Here is a 23,395-nt window from a genome sequence, read left to right on the forward strand (position 1 = left end):
ACAACCAGCTGGAACATGTGTGTGTTGTGGAATATATGATGGGAATATATGAGATTTTCTTGGGAGTTTAAGCCCTTAAATTGAATGTGTGTTTGTACAGAACACGGGACTTTGGTGAACAGGTGGGAAACCTGGAGGCTGACATCCATCATGGTTCCCCGCTTCCCCGAACTATTTTCCACACATACTGCTTCTTTGTATCCATGGGTGCTGAACCGAAAGCTCATATCACTTCCACAGCCATGTGATGTTCCTTTCTCACCATGTATATAGCTCTGTGTAAGGGCTTTCCCGCAGCCTCAGCCTTGTTGACCACAGTCTAATGTGCACGGACCATTCTTCTTTCCATAGCAACCTCTTTTCATAGGACTCAAAGATACTCAGTCGACGGATCAAAACTCAAGCATCCTGCTTTGTCAAAACTCTTCCAGCATATCAAAGCCTAGGCCACGGGGTTTGATGTTACTTTCAGATTGTAATCACAAGATCTTTGTTAGGTGGTACATTATCAGGTTCATGTCAGATCAACAGAGCTGATGTTAAACATGGGGGTGGGCCCAAAACAAGTGAAATGACAAATTTGTGTGAGAGTCTGCTAACATGCAGGAGTGATGGAGTTTGAGCCAAGAGCTGAGCTCACGCCAGTATCCTGTTCCTGTGGCTCAGTGGATGGGGGACACATCAAGCCTCTACAATGGGCTTTTTAATATTTATTCAGACTGCCAATGGAAAAAGGTTTATATCTGAGAGTCAAAGCCCTCATTAGGAACAAAAGTTAATAACGTGTGCCAGCTCATGTACACACTTTTGTCCAACCTCAGATGAAAATACTGTGTGAAGTGTTTTAGCTTACATTAGTGGTTTGACTTTATCAGAAACTGCCTTAAAAGAGTGGAATCAAGCAAAGGGCAGAGTCTCAACTGATATCTGCAGTACCAGACCCACACCTCAAAGGAGCTCTAAGGACCCGTTGGCCTTTACATTACCCAATATTCACATATTCAAATCTGAAAGCAGAGAGAAGTTTAGACTTAGTGCATGGAAAGTGCGAACCATGAGGACTAAATTAGAACTTGATTTCTTTGCTAAATTGAAACTAAACTGAATGTAACAAGCCCAGTCGCCAGAAAAACTGAAACTAGGTTAAGTAGTAATTCGAAGTGCACCCATCCATTATCTTTAACCGTTTATCCTATTCACGGTCACATGGGGCTGAAGTCTATCCAAGCTGTCAGAGGTGGGTCCAGCATGGACAGAGCTCCAGTCTATCTCAGGGCCAACACAGCGAGACTTACACAGACAACCATTCACATTCACACGAATGGGCAAATTCGAGTCACCAATTAACCTACACGTCTCTGGACTGTGGGAGGAAACCGGAATACCTGGAGGAGATCTCCGCGCAATTTGTACCAGCTAACCAATCCACCACCGTGCTGCCATTCAAAGTGAAAGGAAAAGTAAAAATGTAATCTAACTAAAAATATTCAAACCATAATAACACTGTGTGGTGTCATTACAAAAAACAAAGAAGGCAGAAACCATTAAAGGAGTCAAAACAAATGTCTGTGTACAAAAGTTATCAGTTGGAGAAATAATACGTACAAAAATATCAGGGCCTGCACCAATGAACACTGACTGTCATCAAGCACAAACTGTCGAAATAATCCTCACTATGTGCTTGATGGACTTCCACTGACCTTACATGTGACATAGTGCAGTTGTTAGAAGTACAGTGCTGTGGTGTGCTGTGCTGATGGACTCCATAATGTTAGACTGGATGCCATAATGCCCGTTGCTATGGATACCATTCAATAATCGCAGGTCAGAAACTTTTGAGATCTCTTTGTGTTGGCTTACGATAATAAAGAGAGCAGCACTACATTTAAACATTTGCAGCTGGTCATTTATATGCAGTAAAACTAGTTATTTATATATAGAGTTGTCATTTCTAACTATATTGATAAACTAAAATGTCAGTAGCGGATATAATCAATAGGTTTTCCTGGGTTGAAGCCCAGAGGCTTCTGAGTTTTAATAATAAAACTAAAATGACTTTCTCATAGTTGCAAGCCTCCTTTGTGCTCAGTATGAAGAAATTCCTTCACGGTGTTCTCGATATATGAATATAAGAATGGGATAAACATAAGATCACAGTAAAATTGACCTTTGACTTTGAGTCCCCAAAATCTAATCAGTTTATCTTTGAAGCCAAGTGGACCTTTATGCCACATTTGAGGGAAATGCCTCAAAGTGTTCCTAAAATATTTTAACATTTATCACAGAATATGCGAGATGGGCAATGGGATAACAGATTTGGGCCAATCTGACTTTAATGACACTGATCAACAGAAAAGGCATCAACGTAAAGATGCATCTCTACAAAGTAATCTCATTAAAAATTGAAAACAGAAATATGGTAGGTCTCAACCAACATTCAACAACCGAACACTGTTTCTTCCCCCTGTTCTTTTTGGCAAAACTCCTCCGCTTGCACAAGGTTTGTCAGCAGTTGGGTTCATCGCTGAGTGTTGATGTTTGCCTTTATGTGTGATAAACTGTCATAAACTGGCAACGTGTACGGGATGTACCCCACCTCGTCCCAAATGACTGCATGAAAAAAGCCAACTTAACCACCAATGTTACTCTAAGGTGCAAACCTCATGCAGGGAGGAATAAGGGTTGGACACTATTACTAGATGCTGTGTTTCTAGTGAGTTTGCTGATGTGTTAAGTGTCACAGCAGCCATATTACTTCATGCGGAACTTGATTGTGGAGTACATTACCAAGACGCAGGAGGCCATTCAGTTTGGGTTGGCAGGTGGGTGATTGCTATTACAGATGCATTTCTTCAGTCTGAAAGCCCTTAAGCGGCTTAAATAGAAGAGAATGCATTGTGACTCAATGCTAGAGGTGGGCTTCCCTCTTAATCCTGTCCTCCATGTGCTAAATGCCACAGGGCTCTCTTCCTCTCCCCACCCAACATCTGAAAATAGATCCTCACCGTGGCTCTGATGTCATCTTGAGCACAGGAGAATGAAGCAGGATGGAGCAAACAACTTAGCACCCAGCTGGATTTTTTAGCAGCACAGAGAATAAAGTACATTTCATGCTCGCAGTTGCCTTGGAAACCCATCTGTCATTAAAAGAAGATCAATATTTTTTTATAATTTCTGTGTGTGTCTAAGTTTGTGTGTGTGTGTGTGTGTATGTGTGTGTGTGTGCATTTATGCTTTAAACTTAAAACTTATTTATACTGTTATATCAAGGACATCGTCTTCCTCTAGATTTCTGAGGTTATGATTCTTGTTGGTAGCCTGATAGCTGTCAGGTGTGTGTTTTTGTCTGAGTGTGTGTGTGGGTGTGTGTGTGTGTGTGTGTGTTCACATGTGCAAACACACTGACACTGAGTAGATATTAATGTGTCAGTGTGATCCATCATTGAAAGCTTGTTTAAACACAAATCAGAGATGAAGCAATCAAGCAGCCTACTGATGCCTGCATAATTACCATCAATCGCATCCCTGAGTGTCCAATAGAGACACTTGTGAGTTCGGAACAGGTTAGCAGGGAGAGGGAAAATGATCCCCTTTGGTTCTTAGAAGGTAAAGCACCTTTTAATTTGATTTTAATCTATTAGAGCTCTGTAGATGTGCCAAAATTATTGAAAATGAATGAATGCTTTGGCCTCCTCATGTATTTTAAATAGCGTGGCCAAAACATTGGAATCACCCCTTAATCCATTGAACAAACACACCACTGAGCAGTGAGCAGCCAAAGACAAACCCGGGTAGAACAGGTACTACACCTGATCTTAGCCAAAAGGCCGAGACGTGTTGTACAAAGTCCAAGAGATTTGCATGTGCCTATGTTTTGGATTTTGAAATTTGACCTTTTTAGTCAACTGCAGTCACTTCTGAGAAACAATGGCACTGAAGAAAATACAGTCTAGTACTGAGCCTGGTATAGTACTGAGCATGCATTATTAAAAATTAATATGCCAGGGATTTGGTTCTGTTGGTGCTTTTAGATCTCACTGCTGCCTTAAAGTGGATCATGGAATCCATTTGTCTAATTTGTAGCAGTGTGGTTCAAGCCATATCGTACATATATTTTTTCTTTTTCTTTTCTTATATTTTTTCTTAATATATATCCATAAGTGTGTACCTTTAGAGAGGCATGTCAGTACAACCATTGTTTGTTGGAGTGTGTGCTGTTTGGGAACTTAGCTATTGACATCCTGTAGCTTTAACATATGACACACCTTAGACTTCAAGTGCTTGTTCATCTAAATACTGGAAGTCCTGGTTCAAAAATATGTACAAAAATATATTATTAAGCTTATATTAATAAAGTATGACAGAGAGAACTGAGAAGAGAATTGAGGAAAGACAGAAGATTTTCTGTAACTACAGTGTTATTGTACAGCATGGAGCATCTTTTACCACGAACAATCTTTGGCTACAGCCTGTACAGATACCGGCTACAGAGACACTTTGAGTAACAGGCCACTCACACATGAATGTTTGTGACAACCTGCCACCGGCGAGATTCAATGTCAGTAGCATCAGGCATATGCTCATTACCAAGTCAATTTCTGGCATTAGCTTGACACACGTGACAGCAGGTCAGAAACAGACCCCACACATAGAGATGAGAGAATAAGAGATGCTGTCACATCACACATTGTTCCTAGAACCATTGAACACACACACACACATACACACACACACTCTAAAATCAAGCTGTAGCACGGCGGAGTGTCCGATTGCACTGCAAACTTGTCAGGACCATCAGATAGAAAGGGCAATGCAATGCTAACAATAAATGAACAGTCACATCTCCTGATTAATGGGGATATATAAAAAAAAACAAAACCTCATTGTTCATGTCTTCAGTTATTATTAACCAGTCTACTCCATAATGATAAGTCTACTCCACAAGTAATGTTGCCTTGTTTCCTCTCTCCTCTGCCCTGCTGGACAATCACAACTTGAGCTGAAGGGTACAGAACATGATCGCCACGTTTCTGAGCTTTACATGCAGTTTGGACTGACAGTAAATCCGTGTTTTCAGATGTGCCCCTTTGTGCTGTGTACATTTTGACTTGTTGTCTGATGCACTGGACATCCCTGCTAACACAAGCATGACAGAATTGTCGTCATGCAAGAATGAGATCTCACCGGGGCATGAATCCACCTGCTGGAGACTAGTGAAGCCCTAAGTGCAGCATGTGTCCGTCCATCAAATGTTTTCAGGGTTTGATATAGACTTTTATCTATCTGGCTGTTTACCCAGTGACTGTGAATCAATTACCTTTATCTATTGCTGAACATTCTTTGCGTCTTGATAACACAACCCATGTCCCTTATATGGCTTCTCTTGATGGGATGCAGCCAACACTCCTCACAGCAGCCGCACACACACACACACACACACAGAGCACTAGCATTGCAGGGCATTAGTACCTCTCCCTCTCACTGACAAGCTGCCTGAATTAGGAAATGCTCCCGCAGGCTTCAACAAAGATAAATGACAGAGCAGGAGGTGCAGCCCAATCGAGTGCCGCACTAGGAAGATGATTTATAAGTGACTGATCGTTACGTGTGTCTTTATGACTGTGTAGAGGAATTATTCATTCACTGTAGAGATTGTTTATGTTTTCATTGTACCAATGACTTTTATTAATATGTTAGGACTTTGGCAACACGACAAAGGGTTTAATTCAACTTTGGCCTTTAGTTGATGCCCAATAACACAGCTATCTCATGGTAAAATGATACCTCAGCAAAATCATCATACTTCATACACACACACGTTGGTGTTCCACCCTTCACAATGACCATCTAATTAAAGACAACATGTGGCACCCCCCCCCCCCCCCCAGGCTCCCAAAACGTATAAACAGGAGGCTTGATAAAATAGTAGCTTTATTTTGTTTCACCTTGTCTGCCACAGGCAAACACACCACTGCTCCACCACTCTCTCTCCAAAGTATAAGACCAGCTGTCAACAGCCAAGCCGATGGGGACAGATGGCTGACAGGTGACAAAATTTCATCAGCACTGGATCATATTTTCTGTTTCCTTACCGTATCAAAACAGTATTTTGAATTGAGAGAGTCCTTCTTAGCTTTTAAGACCTCCCAGATGGTTGATACTGTTTTCATTTCACTATTATATACAGACCGACAGAAAGAGACAAGACAATGTAAAAATAAAAAACCTATAGACGCATCTAACATCGCAGGTATTTGCAGATAAAAGTCTGATCAAACGCAACTGTAAATATTAACATTTTTCTGAATATTGCCTTTTTAATTTTGGACATCAGTGTTGACTAACAGTGAGCTATGACTCCCAAGTTCTGACCACTTTGTGCATTGCTTTCAGTGTCTGCCCACCTAACTGCATTCAGGCCCGATAAAGTTTTTATTTTATTCTTGGAGCACTTGCTATTAAACATGTTGTTCCTTAGATTTCACAACAGAAATTTTATAGCAAACCTCAAGTGAATGAACACAGAAACGCCACAAATTGCTTCTGAACTGAGTGTGTGTGTGTACAGTATGCTGTACTTACGAGAGCGTCCTCTCCAGTCTGCTGCCAGTTGAGCCAATGATCTCCCCCAACGTGCAGAACATCTGACCCAAAAAGTCCTAAACAGAGAAGAGGGAACAGCTAAATACGCTGCATTATTGCCATTGCTGCAAAATCTGATCAATCTGCTTACAAAGACAACAGGTTGATTGGCTGCTATCTGTTATGACTCCTGGACCTTTATGACTCCAACACCCTAATACTCAAGCTGAGGTTAAGCTTATCACAATGGTCATTGTGACACACACACACACAATCAAAATCATTTTATCCTCAAGCAAGAATGGCAAGTATAACCAAGCTTTAAACTTTTTGAAGAATTCCCCTCTGGTAAGAGGCTACACTCCATCAACATTTTTGTCATTTCTCATTTTGTGTGTGTTGTAAACAGTCTCGCAGAACATTACTGTAGCAAATTGCTTGAGTGTGAAAATTATTTGCCAAACAACCAATTTCGCATAGCGAGGCAGGAGAAGATAGGAAAAATAAGAGTTTAAGTGAAAACCTTTTTTTGTGTGTGTCAGCATCAGCATGACTAGTAAAGTGTAGGTGAAACTGAGCTCTGCTTCTTTATATGGCTGAATTTGAAATAAAGAGCAGGAAGATTAGAGGAGCAGACAGGGAGAGAGAAATCAAGACGCAGGCCCTTGGAAACACAAAGTGAGGAAGAAAGGAGATAGCACCTACATACAGTGTGTATCCCACCATATGACAATAAATTGAATTTTTAATGACTAGTGAATAAGGATGGAAAAGGTTTGACAAAGAGAGCAACCGCGTCTGATGAGATTTCTGTTCATTGGTGATTAAAAATCCATTTGACATGTGTGACTCATAACACAGTGTTTGTGCGGTTCCTGTGACGATAAACACAGAGATATAGACAGTTCAGCGGCTTAATTAGACAGTAGAGAGCAAAAATGCTGAGTATCTTAATCAGTTTGAATAAGCACTTCTCTGCATTACTGTTGCCGTTTCACTGTAACAATACTTACAATGTCAGTAATGCACAGCAATTCTCACTGAAACCATGGTCGGGGGGGAAGAAACAGCCCTGGTCCAAACTAATGGTGCCCTGACATCACTGTGTGCATGCTCTGTGCAAAGTTATGCTATCTATAAACCTATTTATAACCTATGTTTTTCTTAAGATATTTCGGGCCCCTTAGTCCCAACTACCAATGTGTTTTAATGCCACAGCCTACGTGAATATTTTTTTCTGACCACCTCCAATACCACCCATCTTCTGATGGCTACTTACAGGATTCAACTTGTGAGATGTGGTGCCGTCAATATAGAGCAAAATCTTATCCTTATTTATTGCCTGATAAGAATCAGATCAGATCAGGACTCAGGCCAATTCAGATTCTTTTTTTTCTGTGGACATCTGATGTAACTTGCCCATGCAGCTCCAGATTCTTTTCATCTGGCCAAAGGACATTCTCCAAGAATGTCCTTTGACCAATGTCAGCAAATTCCAGTCTGTACCTCTTTCCTCCATGGAAGCCTCCAGGACTTTGGATATTTCTGTAATTGTTGTGGGCTAAAATGCCAGATTTTGCCTGATTTATTTATTTTTATTGTGATGAATGCATATGTCGTTACATAAGTTCTAATTTCTTTCCGTACTTTATGTCGGATGTTTTCTTGTATTTTCTGTCTTGACGCTTCTCTGATGCTGCAGAAATAATTACACACTGGGGACAATATAGTTATTTTGGAATTTTGAGTCTTGAGTCCTTGTCTCTTTGTCCAGCATTAACACTTCTTTTTAATTTGGGGTTGAATTCCCTTTTGTGGCCACATTCATGGAGGTTGTCTAAAATCCAATGGACCTTAAACATTTTAATATTTGCAAACTGTAGTGACAGGAATATCAAAATGCTTGGAGCCCATCTTATAGCCTTCACCTATAAACATTTGTATAATTTTCTTACTGAAGTCTTTTCATTGCTCCACATCGGTCCATATTGAGCATGGGGCACACGATAATACCGAACAGCAAAGTGACTGCATTTCATTCTGTCACCTGCCTTATCCAGACATCATTCCATTGCTTAAAGTCATTCCAAATGCTGCAGCTAAGTTTTTGACACAGTCTTGTGTAAATATCTCATGTTACCCTCATTTTGATTTCTTTCCACTGGCTTCCAATCAAATTCCGTATCTAGTTCAAAATTTTGCACGTCAGGCTCCTGACTACATTATAGAGCTACTGCAGCCATTTACACCAGTGGAAATGTCCTGCTTTAGGTTAAAGAGACAAACAGAGACTGTGCTTTTGATGTTGTAGCTCCTGAACTCAATCTCCCCGAGATCTGTGCACACTGAAAACATTGAAAAAGCAGCTTAACACCTATTGGTTTAGATGTGTATTTGTTTAGCTTTTCTTATATTTGTTTTATTGTTTTATATTCTATTTTACAATGTAGCTTTCCCCATTATTGTCATTTTTATCGATACAGTTTTTCGTGTAAAGCTCTTTCTGACGTCTGCTATTGGAAGGTGCTAAATAAATAAACTTAAACATTAAAGGTATGTGTGATCCTAATAACAGAAACCTGTTGAAATGACACAGTGATCCAATTATGTATAATCTTATCTAAGAGTACCAACAATCTGCCCCGGCTGAATTTCTGAATATCTTTGAAGAATAAGCGATAATTGGTCTTATTTTATACTTTCTTGGCTTTACTTCGTTAGATACCAAAAACACCTCGATATTTATGACACGATTGCTTTTAATTTCATCACTTTTCACTGGGTTATAAGGGCACAAAAAGTGTTCTCCGTGTCTGTATGAGCTTGGCAACACAGTGGATGACACTTTTTCTAAAGGCTGGAGATTTATATGAATGACTAACAGATAAGAGAGGCCCAGAAGCCTTCCCTAGATAATTTGGATGAGAGGGTAGTGGTAGGGATAGGGGGGTGGAAAACCCATGTAAAGATGCAAAAGACACTGTGGCTATTTGACAAAAACCCATGTAGCATTGTTGTGAAGAAAGGATGAATGGACAAGTTATCAGTTCCTCACAGGAGGCTTTAGAAATAGTCTCCCCGAAAAGCAAATTGACTCTCTGCAGTCAATGACACACATAGGCACACATCTCATTATAGGCCTCACGCTACAACATTAGCATTGTTCTTTTAGAACCACTTTGATTGTTTGCTTTAGGGTCATGGTTTTACTGGAAATAAAATATCTTGCAGATCGTATTTGTCCTTTGTTTATTGCACTCTTTACCTTTACCAGTATTACAGGGCCTGTTGCAGAAAAGCATTCTCATAGCATGATGCTGTGTTGCTGTTTGTTTGCAGTGGCTGGTTTGCGCCAAACAGATTTTTGAAGACAACCTGGTCTAGGCAGATTAATGCCTGTGCTACAGTGCTTGCATTTCTTAATAATGGATTTAACTGGACTCCAAGAGCTATTCAGTGACTTGAAAATGTTCCCTCCTTTAAATTCTGCTTTTCTGTAACTTTTTCACAGTTACATTCCAGATACAGGTGTATTTATACTCAGGCGATGTCCATTTAACTGACTGTGTGGCAGTTGGTTAAAACAAGTGGAACAAGTGTTGATTTAGGTGAAATATTATAAGTCTTCTCATATTGTCTAAAATGATGCATTACTTGTGGTAATGTGCATCTCCTGGCACTTTGACATACACCACAAACACACTGAAAGGTCACCTAGCTGCATGTTTAACACAGTGATAAGATCCAAGATCAGTAAATGGCTCACAGATAATAAGGAGAAATGAAGTAAAGAGATGCGAATCGATGTCAGCCTACCTTCTGCTCATCCAGGTGGGGGAAGCAGTAAAGAAAGGCACAAGTTAGAGGAAAACCTAGAAAAACGTGATTAGCATCACTGTTAATGTTGCTCAGTACAGTGAGGTGATCTCAGCTGATGTAAAATGCTCTTATCAACCACCAGTCAATTTCCAATTTTCACCTTAAATAATAATCCTTAATTTCATTTACAAACTGTTTCTTTCCATTTTAAATAAAATGAAAGAACTTTAGAGTAAATGAACAGTAGTCTTGATGAAGTCTTAAAATCATCAAAGGTAGTGAAAAAGCAGAATTATTCAAATATATAAGTGAGTTCAAACAAATATAGAGTATATACTGCACTGCCCTGTTAAGCATCACTCAATTTTCCAAATGCTTATAAAATATGAGATGGGCGTTATTGCTTTTGTTGGTCAAGGACTTATCAGTAGGTCTTTTTTACACTAGGTTTGTAATGAAATGGGCTCGTGTGCACAGAGTGCTTGGCAAGGTAAAAATGATTACATGGAATAGCAAAAGCATATGAACAATTCAAGAACAAAAAACTAAAATGCTTATAACTGGGTCCATTTGGCACTTTCTGTGTAACAATGACAAAACAGGGTTGTAAAATGCTCAACTACCTGTTTCTATGTTATTTATGTATTTTATATAGTGAATTAACTCAACTCAGAGAGCTTTGGTGAAACAAGGGAAATGCTTGGAATATAACTCTTTGTGTTAATAATTTCCAGTAACATCTTGAAAACAATAACTTATATCACATTATTGAATGTTTAATTAAAAATGTTTTGCCTCATTAATAGTACCAGAACGAAAATATTACACTTCCACTGTTTGCAGACTGTTTCCAAATGTGTCTCCACACTGTAAACACATCCCCATATTACTGTCCTTTAAAACTCTAATATTACCTATATTTATTGTATAATTCCAAGCTGGATATGACCTCAGTATTTATTGTACCATGATTTTACTGTACTGCTACCGATTTATTAGTGAGATACTGTTCCCTTAATAGCTTTTAAATCAAAGCTGTAATGTAAAGTGCTACTGGCAAACTTATAGATTTCTTTTTCCTAAGCTAACTGTGTGGGCATAGCATGTAGCTTGAGGCAAAATAATTCCCTAGACATGTCAGCTAACACTGACTAGCAGGTTTTATATAAAATAATGTAAAATATATGTCCATTCGAATATGTACAGTACTATCACTATTTACCCTTTGGAACCGTGAGCCTCACTTGAAAAAGTTAACATTGACCAAAGGGATCAGGTTTTTGACCCCCTACATGGTCACTCGATGGAGGAGGTTACTTGGTGTGGAGTGATCAGGCGGTGTGTATATTTCCTGGTGCGTATATTAAAGAGAAACTAAGCCCATCATATATACATATAACTATCACATTCCTAAGGTGATACCTTAACCTTTAATCTCATACCAGCTGCCACTGTCAGGCAGAAAAAACTAATTAAAGGTTTGGAGGTAAAGTTAAAGTTGTAGCTATGGGTGTGTTTCTAGTGGGGCTGGGCAGTATATGAATATATTTTTAATGGAGGTGTCGGATGGGATATGGTTTGATTTATTCCATAGCCCTCTGTCATCTTTCCTCCCCACACTCTCTGCAAACACCCCTTACCCTCTGTCTTTGCAGCTCCGTTCACAACTTCTCCAGCAATATAAAGGGAGAAACAGCGCTACTTTTCACATTTGATTTCCCCGGGTAGGTTTCTCCTGGAAAATGGCAATTTCTCTGCCAGTGTCTCTGGTGTAACCAGTATTCTAATCAGCATTTCTACAAGAGGGTAAAAGGCTGCAGACAAGGCTGAATCCAAGAAGAGATCATAACACAGAATGATGCCTTCTTATTTTTAAATCAAGGTTTAAACAGCATTTTTTTGTTTATTTGCCCTGTGACCAGGGACACGTCTTCTTTCACTATACAGTTAAATCTGTGAGCCAGGATTCTATGGGTAAGTTTGCATATGTGGATTTCCAATAACAAGGATACTATGGTAATGCCCTAATATTATTATTATATAAATCTAGATATACACAAGGTCACTGAATGAAATTAAGCAAAATCCAACAATTCAAATGGAACTAAAGCAGAAAAAGTTAGTTTTAACTGACTGAGGTAAAACTAACTGCTTTTTTAAAATCAGTTGCGAAATTGAACATTGAATGACTTTTAATAAAGGTTCTTGACATCTGACAAGTGGCTTTGACGTACAACTGAACACTTAGCTCACTTTGTAGAAACTGCTAATATAAATCATGTATCACCATTCAGCCTAAAATACTGAGATATACATTTTTGTCCCTATAGTCCAGCTCTAGTCTAAATGTTCAACATTAACCAGAAATTGGGCTTATTCAGGATGGAACCACAGTTGTCCTCAGGTGATTTGATGTAAAACTTCAAGTAAGTCAGCCCAAGTATTCAGCTACCACTGTGATCATGACATAGGCAATAAAAGGTTCTATAGAACTTTTTTTTTTTTTTTTTAATTTAAACTCCATTTCAATTGTTTTTTTTTTACAATTTGCAAACGTTTTCTCCTATAACTGGTCATTGTGGAACTGCTTACTTACATGTTTTGAGAGATTGGAGCTCCTGGTATCCACATTGTACCTGCATTTGGAAAAAAGACAGCAGACTTTCAGCTGTTTTCCTACTCAGTAAACTGCCCGCTCTTCTGTCTACACGAAAAACAGAGAGCACAACCTTAAGAAAACAGAAAATTCCCAAATCTCTTTGTACTGTATATGTGACGTGACAAGCGACACAAACATATTCGACAGCTCTCCTGCAAGAACGAAGATGAAAATCCCACATGCCAATTAAATAACTAGATATGGTTTACGTACACAGTATAGCAGTAGTGAGTCAGGACTGCTTAACAAATAAACCTATATTTTGAAGCAGGACTCCGAGATCAATGAGCAAATTGGAATTTGGCAGACGTGTTGCTTCTTCTTTCTACTACAAGCTACAGACTCTCTGAGGACGTCCTCTTCGGAGCTGTCAACAGGGGCCTCTTTGAAAATGATTCTGTTCGTTCTTGGCAAAGGAGCGAAATCCGCCCGTGTGTCAAAACGGCATTACTCAGACACCATGTGCTCTTCAGTGCTCCATCTCTGTCTCCTGTCTACTCTGCTCGTTCGCTGCCAGCATCTTTCTGAAGTCTAGACAGAGGATGGAGGACAACACCGAGGTCTGCGGGAACCGGCTTCAGTCTTTTCACCTGTTTTCAGCTGCTGTCTCATCTGTGTGTTGTAGCGTTGTACTAAAGCCCACTAGACTGAGTGTGCCCACGTTAACTAGAATGAAAGAGGCAATAAAGATGACACCATTCAGACTCATCACTGACTAGAAAAATTGCAAACGGTTAGCACAAAACTTCCCCAAGGTACTGATCATTTCTCATTCTTCCTACAGCTACATTTGCATTTCAAAGTCAGGTGATTCTTCATATGTAAGAGGGGATGTGAGGAGGATAGGTTGTGTGGTATGGAATCAGCTCCAGGCACCTCAGAAGATGTAATTTCGAGTGTTTTTTCAGTTCAGCTAAGGTTATGTGAACAGTTGATGGTCCTCATACTACATAAACTGTAGTCAGATGATCTGGATCCGCTAATGTCCTACTGTCAGCCGTAGTGGACTAATGACATTAGGAAAATGACCCATGATGGTTTGGTTACATTAAACACAACAACTGTTTAGGTTCAATAAAACAGTTTTGGTTCGGGTTATAAGTCTTCTCGGATATTGAACTTGCTTTTTATGGTGGTTGGTTGAGAAGCACATGTAACGCTGAAAACGTATGATATATAATGCCATAAAAGTTCCCTATATTAATATCTCTACTTCAAGCTGAAAAAAAAGCCTCCAGATGACATCAGTTGGAGGAACCTTCAGTTCACATTATGTCATCTTGTTGCTCATACTATGAAGTTTGTGATTTTGGTCAACCTGCTTTTCCAGAGTTCCTCCAGATTATCGTGACTCTTCATGATGATAAACTCCTCCACGTCACGTCATCTGGAGTCATTTTTCAGCTAGAAGCAAAAAAAATATCTTAATACAGGGAGGTCAGAGGGTCGTTTAAACACATTAATATTAAATTTACACCCAAAATTAAAGCCGTAAAAAGCAAGAGCAAAACTGGTAAAGTTGCTCTTTAAGTTTAATAAATTATAAGAAAAAACATTTTCACGTCCATCAAATTCCATTATTTCTCTGGGGTTCAGTGTCTTTCTCAAGGACACTTCGACCTGTGACCAGAGGAGCCGGGGATCAAACCAACAACTGTGGGATTGGTGGACGACCGCTCTACTTCCTGCGGACCTAATCTTTGTCTTCTACTTGGTCTCTCAGCTTCTGTTCTTGTCTAATTAGTCTATCTCAAAAAAAGTATTTGAGATGTCAGCCAATGCAAGTGAGGGACAAACATTTTAGCAACATTTCAATAACTATCCCCCTACGTTAGTATATAAAAATATTCTGAAAGAAACAAGGTCCCTCTTCCCTTCACCTATTTATTCTCTCCTCTTCTTTTGTTTGTCCCCTGATTCTTCTCTCCTGTGAATGTTACAGCACCTCTTTCCTGTCTTCATTATTTCCTCCTCTGGTCTTGTAGTGCTTTGATGGACAGCTAAGAATTCTATGTGGTTAGAAAAGAGACCAAGACGGTGCTGCAGAATGAAAAGTCTGACCAACACACATTGCATCAGAAATGAATGGGAACACTAGTATGAACATTTTTAGGAAAAACTATCGTATACAAACCACCTTATCTTCTGCTTGTGTTGATTGAGAGAGAATTATTTTGGAAAAATGATTCTAACTACAATATCCACTGAAATCACTTCAATTGTCAGCTGCTTTCTGGGTTTAATTTTTTTCCTCTGGTCGGCATATGCCAAGAGCTGGGTTACAGGGCTTTGAAGAGGGAAATGAAAGCTCCAGACTAATGGAAATAATGGAACAGAGAGGATATGTAAGAGAGAGATCATCTGCATATACTACAGTAAAAAATGCCAGAAGTGCCGAATGCAGTGCTCTCTACCTTTTAAAAGTCACTCGTACCCGCCCCCCCTCGCCCCACATACATGCTTTCATTATACATCCTCAGTGTAACACCGCTAGTCTTCCATATCTCTGCTCACTCATTTCATCTAAAATCTCTCTCACCCCTCGCTTGCTTTGTCAAATCCTCCTTCTCCAGCTATGCTAAATTGAATTCTGTGTCGAAATAAAGTGGGATCAGTATATAATTACCGCACAGTAGAATAAGCCTGTGAGCACTGTCCAAATGAGATTTGAATGTGGTGGAGCTGTAGAGTTGCTAAAAAAAAAAATGTAATGACCTTTATTTACGTGCCAGTCGACAAGTGAGCTGTGGGGCTTTGTACAAGAAATGAAGGTGAACAATGAAAACAGTTGTGTCATTTTTATAATTTTTCATTCAACTCCCCTTCTTTATTTCTTTGTATTTCCATGTGCACGTCACATAAGGGACTTTCGATCATAAAACGTGAAAAAAACGAATTATTTTGGGGAACGACTTTAAAAGGCCTGAAAGATTTCAAGTCTATTAAGCTTTTATTCAGATACTGGCTTAAAGTTCCTAACTTTTATGTTAAAATACATCCCAGGTTTCAGTCTGCTCTCATGGCCTCATTCTGCCATTTACCTCTACTTTCCATGGCACTGTAATATATTGTAGGACCTCAGCTCCACGTCCAGCCTGCTCCAGCACTGGGGAATGCAAGCTTCTGGTCTGCCATGCTAATGGTGCAGCTGTGACACAGGAGGTGTAGGGGTCCTGCACAAATCGCAGGCTCATGGTTCGATCTTTAGCTCCTCCTGTCTATATGTCTAAATGTCCTTGGCCAAGACACTAAGCCTCAAGTTGTTCCCAGTGGGTCATAGCAGCAACTTCCACGGCAGCTTAGTTGTCATCATTGACTGCATTTACATGCACTTAACTTAACCTGGGCACTCAGAGAAATCAACTTTCTCTGGTATTCAGGGAAAAGTGTTTACATGCACTTAAGAAACCTGGTTACGGGAAATCTGCGTATACATACAGCAGGAGAGTAACCTGATTTCTCCTCCAAGAGGCCTGGCACACTTAATTTAAATGCATAATGAATGAAAATGCTGCTTTTTGATTTGTCTCTCTCTCTCTCTCTCACTGTCTGTATGTGTGTGTGCATGTGCGTGTTTATGTTACAGCAGAGTGGAGTAAAATCAAATTTATGTTGTACCTTAGGCGGACTTTGTTTTTAAAATGAGGCGGCTTTGCCCTGGTAACTCATTAACAATCCTTATTTTCATTCACTCAGCTGCTTGCAGCTCACTGTCTGCAGCCAGGGGAAACTGTGGCGCAGAAATGTAGAGCAGTTGTCCACGAATCTCGCAGTCCGGTCACATGTCGAAGTGTCCTTGAGCAAGACACTGAACCCGAACTTAGCTCCTCCCGGGGGTAGCATTTTACCCGCCTTTCTGAGTTTGCATATCAGAAAATGTCTTAGAGAAAAATCAAGTTATCATGATCCATAATCTTGGTATAAAAAGAGCTGATGTTGTGAAGTAACATCATCAAGTACTGTAGAAGCATAGAATGTCTGCTGGTTATTGTTGAGCAGACTTGGATTATACATTATAAAATAACTTATGGTAAAGTATTATTCAAGTTCCATTAAGCTCATAACAAAGTCCAGTTCAGAAAGTCATGCAGCTTCAAGATGACTCTATGAAGGGAGTCCATAATCCAAGTAAGAACCTTGGTTAAAGCTTGGTAAGGAATCACAGAGCAGTCGACTTGTAGGGGAGTGTTGAACTTGAACACTTATAAAGTCAGTGGTCCTGTGTTCATGTGCATTTATCTTTCACAAGAAAGCAAAGAGGAGAGACCTCCCCTCTTGTTCCTCTTGGAGACAAGTCGAGAATCTTTCTTTGCAGCCTTGTGTGCGCTACAGCTCTGAAACCATTGTCAGTGAACAATGTTTCTGCTTTCACAAAAGTTAAGTTAAATTTCTACCATGCAAAGAAACAACCATATATAAACATGATCCAGAAACACAGCCAACTTATCTGCGCACAAAATGGACTGAGGTGAAGTGGAAAACTATCTATTATCTGTCTTGGTGCAGGGTGAGGGTGAAAAGCATTATTAAGTACATAATATGACAAAAAAGGCATTGAGCTGTTGAGCAGCTGAAATTCCATGTCAAGCAATATTTAATAAAGCAATCAGATTCTTCATGTTCCAAATATTTAAAAGTGTTAATGAAGAGGTGAGGGAACAGTATTAAACAGGCCTCTGTCACAAGTGTTTTGAAATTGGTTGCTGGGATAAAATTTAATATGCACAATGCATCGAATCAAATTTCTCCCTTTCAACATTTAATGTTGTCTTTGAGCCATTTACAACCAGAAATATGTTTCAAATGAGTTGCAAATCATTGCATACTCCAACTATAACAGAGAATTCTATATTTTCTGGAAGCGGATTGTGTTTCTCAAATGTGCTGTAATGTTAGCAGAAGTTTGATCTTGGTACAAAAAGTAATGGGAGATGAAATTAGTCAGCGATAGAATATTTTGGCTCAGAGCCATTGGTTTCACGTTAAGCTGCAGTGACTCACCTTTTCCTACATGACCATCACACGCTGCTGTATTGTTATGATGCGATAAACTGAGTATTTACTGAATAATGCAACACTGAACTTTTTGTTTTGAAGAGGATCTCGTGAAACTACAGTTAATAATTCCTTGTTCTCGCGGTACATTAGCTGTCCCTTCACCATTTATCCTTACAGTAGGTATGATCCAGAATGATTACACAAAGCTTCTCAACTTTGTGCATTATACATATCCATTTTATAGCGGCCTTCTGTACAGGCTGAGTTAGGCCTGTATTCACCACAGCAGAAAGGATACGTGTACTTAAAGTAGAGTATAATATGAGAGGGAGGCTGTGTTTCATTTTTCACATCGCTGTATAAAAGAAAAGAGTTTGCGTATGTGTGTCCAGACACACTCACAGAATCATTCTGAATGTAAGAGTGAATTATGTTTGGTATTTCTCTAAACCTCTAACTGGAAAGCTTTTACTTTCAAATTCAGCAGTAAAGTCAAGGGCAGCAATGAATCTGTCCTCAGAATGAACCTTGAGCTCTATCAGACTTCAAGACGTCAAGACAAATACATAAAAATGTATGAATCCAAACTTTGTGATTAGGAGTTTGGCATTTTCTTGTGCATATGAGTAGGTGCTGTAAAGAGGCTGCAAACCATTAAAGCATCTCAATATTTCAAAAACAAGTCGACATATGTGAGGTTGTTTGTTGTCTCCATGCAGGATCCACAGAAACCATCAGTTACATACAATTATTTCCAAATCAATTCCTGACTCAACCCATTAACACAAGAACTGACCTTACCCATAATTAAATATAGGCACAGAGATGCTGCCGGACAGTGAAGGATAATGCTCTGGATGCGGGGTATCGTCAGGACACACGGCAGCAAAATGATCAACAGAAACAAACAGGCACCGATAATGACTACAATCAGAAACATCCTTCATAATTTCAATGACGTGTTTCTCCATCCGTGCGGCCGATCGTGTAGCTTTCCCTGCGATTATTTCTTCCAGCGGCTCTGGTGTAGTTTCTAAAGTTATACGCTGCATGGAGGTAATGATGACTTTATCAAGGCTCTTCAGTGCGAGCATTTCACCCACACATGCGAGGGAAAATCACACCGTGCTGCTCAGGTGCACTCAGCGCGCTCCTTCAACCGGCACACATTGGAAACTGGGCTGTTGACTGTTGTCAATGTGCCATCAGTTTTTACCCTATGAATCCTGTGGCCGCATCTGCTGCCTATGCAGACATGGAAAGACATGCTAAAAGCGGTCCATCATCATCATCATCATCATCATTCAAAATGTAGAAATTCGAAATGCTTTCTAACTCTTCTTTCCAATTAGATGAAAAATAAACTGCATTAGTTGACCGTGATTTCACTCAACACCTACAAATGACATATATAGAAACACATCTCACACCCTTTTCTTCGACGATTGGCTTCCGTGACCATACAGTTTGTCTTCGGGTGCTTAGGACAATTACTCATTCATCTGAGAGCCTGTATGTGCTGGATACTGTTTAACACGTGCTCTGAGATTCATCACTAATCACACATCTTTGTCTGTTTTATGAACGAGTTGGTTGTTCATCCGTGTCTCTGTGCAGAGTGAAGCACTGACATTTTCTGATCTACCAGGCCATTTTAGCTCTTCTCCCTCAGTATCCTTTGACTATGTCTGACAGACTATGACCAGGAGCTCACAGTCTCAGGTCTCGGTGCCTTTTGTTGTTGTCTGTCCTGAGAGCTGGAATGGAACAGGTTAAAAAAAGGCTTTCGGTTTTGCTGCACCTTGTTCCTGGACTAGCAAAGCTGAAACGTAACAAGCTGGTTTCACTGGACATGTTTAAGAAATCGCTAGTCATCTGGCTGCAGATGCTTTGCGTTGATCAGGACACTCTTGGAAAAGAGATTTTCAAGCTTACTAAGGTTTTTCCTGATAAAATAAAAGGTTAAACAAAATTACCGTATCTCATTATTCTATGAAACACACAAACACACACATTTATATATTAAACTGCAGTGTAAACATTATTAAACTCAGCCTTAATTTACATCTATGTACAATAGCCTATGACTGTGTGACAGTGTTTATGTACCACATCAGCTACTACAGGTTATCTATCCATCTATCTATCTATATCAATAGATCAATTGAATACAAAGCAATTTTTCTATGTATGGAAGCCTATATTTTGTATTAATAAAATGGTATCTTTCATAATGTTGCCTAATGAAGTGTCAGCTCAATCATGCACAGACTGTAGCAATTGGAAAAATAACTACCATTAACAGGATGTTAGCTTTGTTTTATATTATCACAATTTAGGGTTTAATTAGCAAACCGCAGAATAGTCTGCTTAGAGACCAAGGGAGGAACCAGCATTGAAAAATATGACAGATAGACATGTTGGATTTTATCTATAAAAGTTTGTATTTGAATTTAGATGCAGACATGGCTTTAAACTGAGGAAATTGTGAGTTCTGATTAAACGAGCTTCTTGCCTTGCTGAAAACAGGAAGCTATATGCATTTCATGCGTTGAAGTCTGTTTCTTATCGGGGTGTCTTTGTGATGCCTTAAGCTCAAACCAACCCGCTGGAGATCAGCTCAGTCTCCTCTCGTTGGCACTTCAGTTTTTAACATCGTGACTTTCAGACACTTTCAGTCTCACGCTGACCAAACAAATGCAGACCATAGCTGGGATTTTTTTTTTTGCCTTATAAAACTGCTGGAACCACAAACAGCGCTGGGACTTGATTGTGGTTATAGCGATTACAGGCTGATGACCTTTTAATCTATTAACAACATGGATAAATTAAAGCTGTTCAGGCTGTATTATGCAATTGCGACAGTAACAGCTAGTATTCGGACTGCAACACATTTCAAGAATAAAACATAATTTGGTAAAAAAAAAAACACAAGTAGAAATAAGTTGAAATAATATCAGAATGAAAAGAATCTAATGTTGGCCACCTCATTCATTTTAAATAGAGTGGCCAAAATATTCGAATCACCTCTTCTTATAATGAACTGACCAATTGGTGTATATGTACTTACTTATATGTACTATATACATTGTATATATTTTGTGTTTCCTTTTTTCGGTACCAAATTCTATCCTTCCGGTCACGAATGATGCCAAGTTACCAGTCAGTCTTCAGAGATGAGTCTTGTTATATTTTCAAGGATGTACTCGTCCATGTTATAGTGTTCTCTCTTTTATTCTTTAAAAAAACTTTTGTGATCTTTGCAGTTCCCATAACATCGCCGACATGCTGCAGCGCGAGGCTGTACTCACGTCATGCTTTCTGCCGGCTATGCAGCTCTCGTCTTACTTCCTTAACTCCATTTACCCTAATGACCTCAGAAGTCAGCTGTTATCTATGCTAGACTTGTGACGTGCTTCTGGAGATCAACAACTTGTCTGTCTCTCATGGAAACCAGAATTGTTAAGAGAGACCCACTCCGCAAATACAGTCCTGCTGCTGGAATTACTTGATATATATATTAATGAAAGTACATTTTAGTACAATGCAAACAGAAGTAAATGGTAGATGATGTGCTGCTTTGCTGTCACTATCCTTTCCTCATGGAAGTAATGCCCCCGTTCTGTTTTTTTGTTATTATTTAGAGGGCTAAAAATAACCTGTGTGGAGAGGTGAGGGTTTAATAATTGATTTCCTCTACAGGGGACGCTTCCTTTTTTTTCGAACGCTCTCTTATGACCCCATATCAGGACGACCACAGCATCCTCCTGGGAGTCGCAACAATCTATATGTGGACCTTGCTGGAAACTGACACAACACCCATTTTTTCCTGCTTCTACGTTGGCGTTTTCACCAGTCTTGTGTGGAAATGAGCAACAATCAGTGTCAGCATTTTAAGATGGGATAGAAGATGATTTATCACCCTATTATTGACCAAAGAACATGCTTTATGGTCATTCGATACTGCCTGTCTTTGTAATGGTCAGAAAAACATGCAGTCATTACCATCTATGTTAATAATAAATCAACAATGATCATATGTCACATTAGTAGTAATTTAATTATTTGATTATTTAAAGACAGATGAGATTTGAACATCGCTTGTGCTTCCTATGGACGACATCTCTGTATCTGTGCCACAGTGCCTTGCAAAAGTATTAATACCCCATGAAATCTTTACACATTTTTTCATGTTGCAACCACAAATGCTTAAATGCATTTTAGTGGGATTTTTTCAGATAGTTATTTGTGAAAAATGTTTAAAACCATTTATCATTTGCCTTTCACTTCACAATTATGTGCCACTTGGTGTCGGTCTATCACATAAAATCTCACTGAAATGCATGTACATTTATTGTTGTAATGTGACAAAATGTGAACAGCGTAATGTAAAAAAAAAAAATGTATTTCATCTCCTGGCTAAATAATTTTATATGCTGACTTTATGTAGATTTAATGCTGAATTGTAATGATAATACAAGAGTCCCAGGTGGCACTGGGGCTGTGGGTTCTGTCACGCTACAGAAAAAAGGCCAGGTTCAAACTTGCCAGCTGGGTGGGGGACGTAGTAGCAATTTGGTTATTTCATTATTCAGGTAAAGTCGGCTGAGATTGTGATCACTTATCTTATAGACAGCAAGTCTACCGTTGTTTGCTTAGAATGGGATATCTGTGCTAGATTCCTGAGTCAAACATGAATTCACGCAGCAATTTATCTCTTTTTTTTTTCTATTTTCCAGTCTCTCCCAGAAATATGATGTCTACAGAGATCATATTTAATGCTAAAATGTAGTAATGACACATCAGTCCCAGGTTGCACAATGGGGGCAGTGGTTAGTTCTTTCACGTGACAAAAAGTTTGGAGGCTCTAACTTGCCAGAGGGCTGGGGGCCTTCTGTATTTAGACTGTCCACAGTCTAAATACATGCAGGCCTGCTATTGTCTCTGCTAGTGTTTTCTGTTGATATGCACCAATATTCCTTCTTGGTTCATATGCTGCTGTCTTTTTCTACTGTACAGTGTGTTGTTTTTTTTGTTTGTTTTTTTGTTTTTACCATTTTGGGGGCTTGTGGATAATGCATTTAAGATTGATGTGCTCTTATGACTATCAGTGTTTGTTGTTCTCAGGAGATTATGAATTCAATTACGTGGCATGATAAATACATTTTAATAAAATTAGTCACTAAATTAATTGAAAGTACGAACGATTGTCTCTGTTTAGCTCTGAGATACACCACCAACCTTTCTGGGGTGTATCCCACCTCCTTCAATCTAGAAATGTTTTCAGTGAAGTGATGCGATACACAGTTAACACTTTGTTAAGACCTGGCTTAAATG

General features: G+C 39.3%; 1 protein-coding gene and 1 non-coding gene across 3 annotated transcripts in view; both read right to left on the bottom strand.

Annotated features, from left to right (window-relative positions):
- Positions 1–23,395, bottom strand: part of LOC137127369 (copine-9-like) — a 147,785-nt gene that overhangs the window by 74,988 nt on the left and 49,402 nt on the right. The window contains exons 5-7 of one of the 2 annotated variants that reach the window (XM_067504257.1): positions 12,998–13,037; positions 10,979–10,981; positions 6,583–6,659 (exon numbers count right to left, since the gene is read on the bottom strand). In XM_067504257.1, the coding sequence (XP_067360358.1) occupies positions 6,583–6,659; positions 10,979–10,981; positions 12,998–13,037 (120 nt within the window). The remainder of the gene's footprint in view (positions 1–6,582; positions 6,660–10,978; positions 10,982–12,997; positions 13,038–23,395) is intronic. The other variant, XM_067504256.1, reaches the window with a different exon arrangement.
- Positions 3,649–3,839, bottom strand: LOC137128300 (U2 spliceosomal RNA). The gene has a single exon (XR_010914534.1). It is a non-coding gene; the product is annotated as a U2 spliceosomal RNA (small nuclear RNA).

Source organism: Channa argus, chromosome 5 (genome assembly GCF_033026475.1).
Source record: "Channa argus isolate prfri chromosome 5, Channa argus male v1.0, whole genome shotgun sequence".
NCBI classification, from domain to species: domain Eukaryota; kingdom Metazoa; phylum Chordata; class Actinopteri; order Anabantiformes; family Channidae; genus Channa; species Channa argus.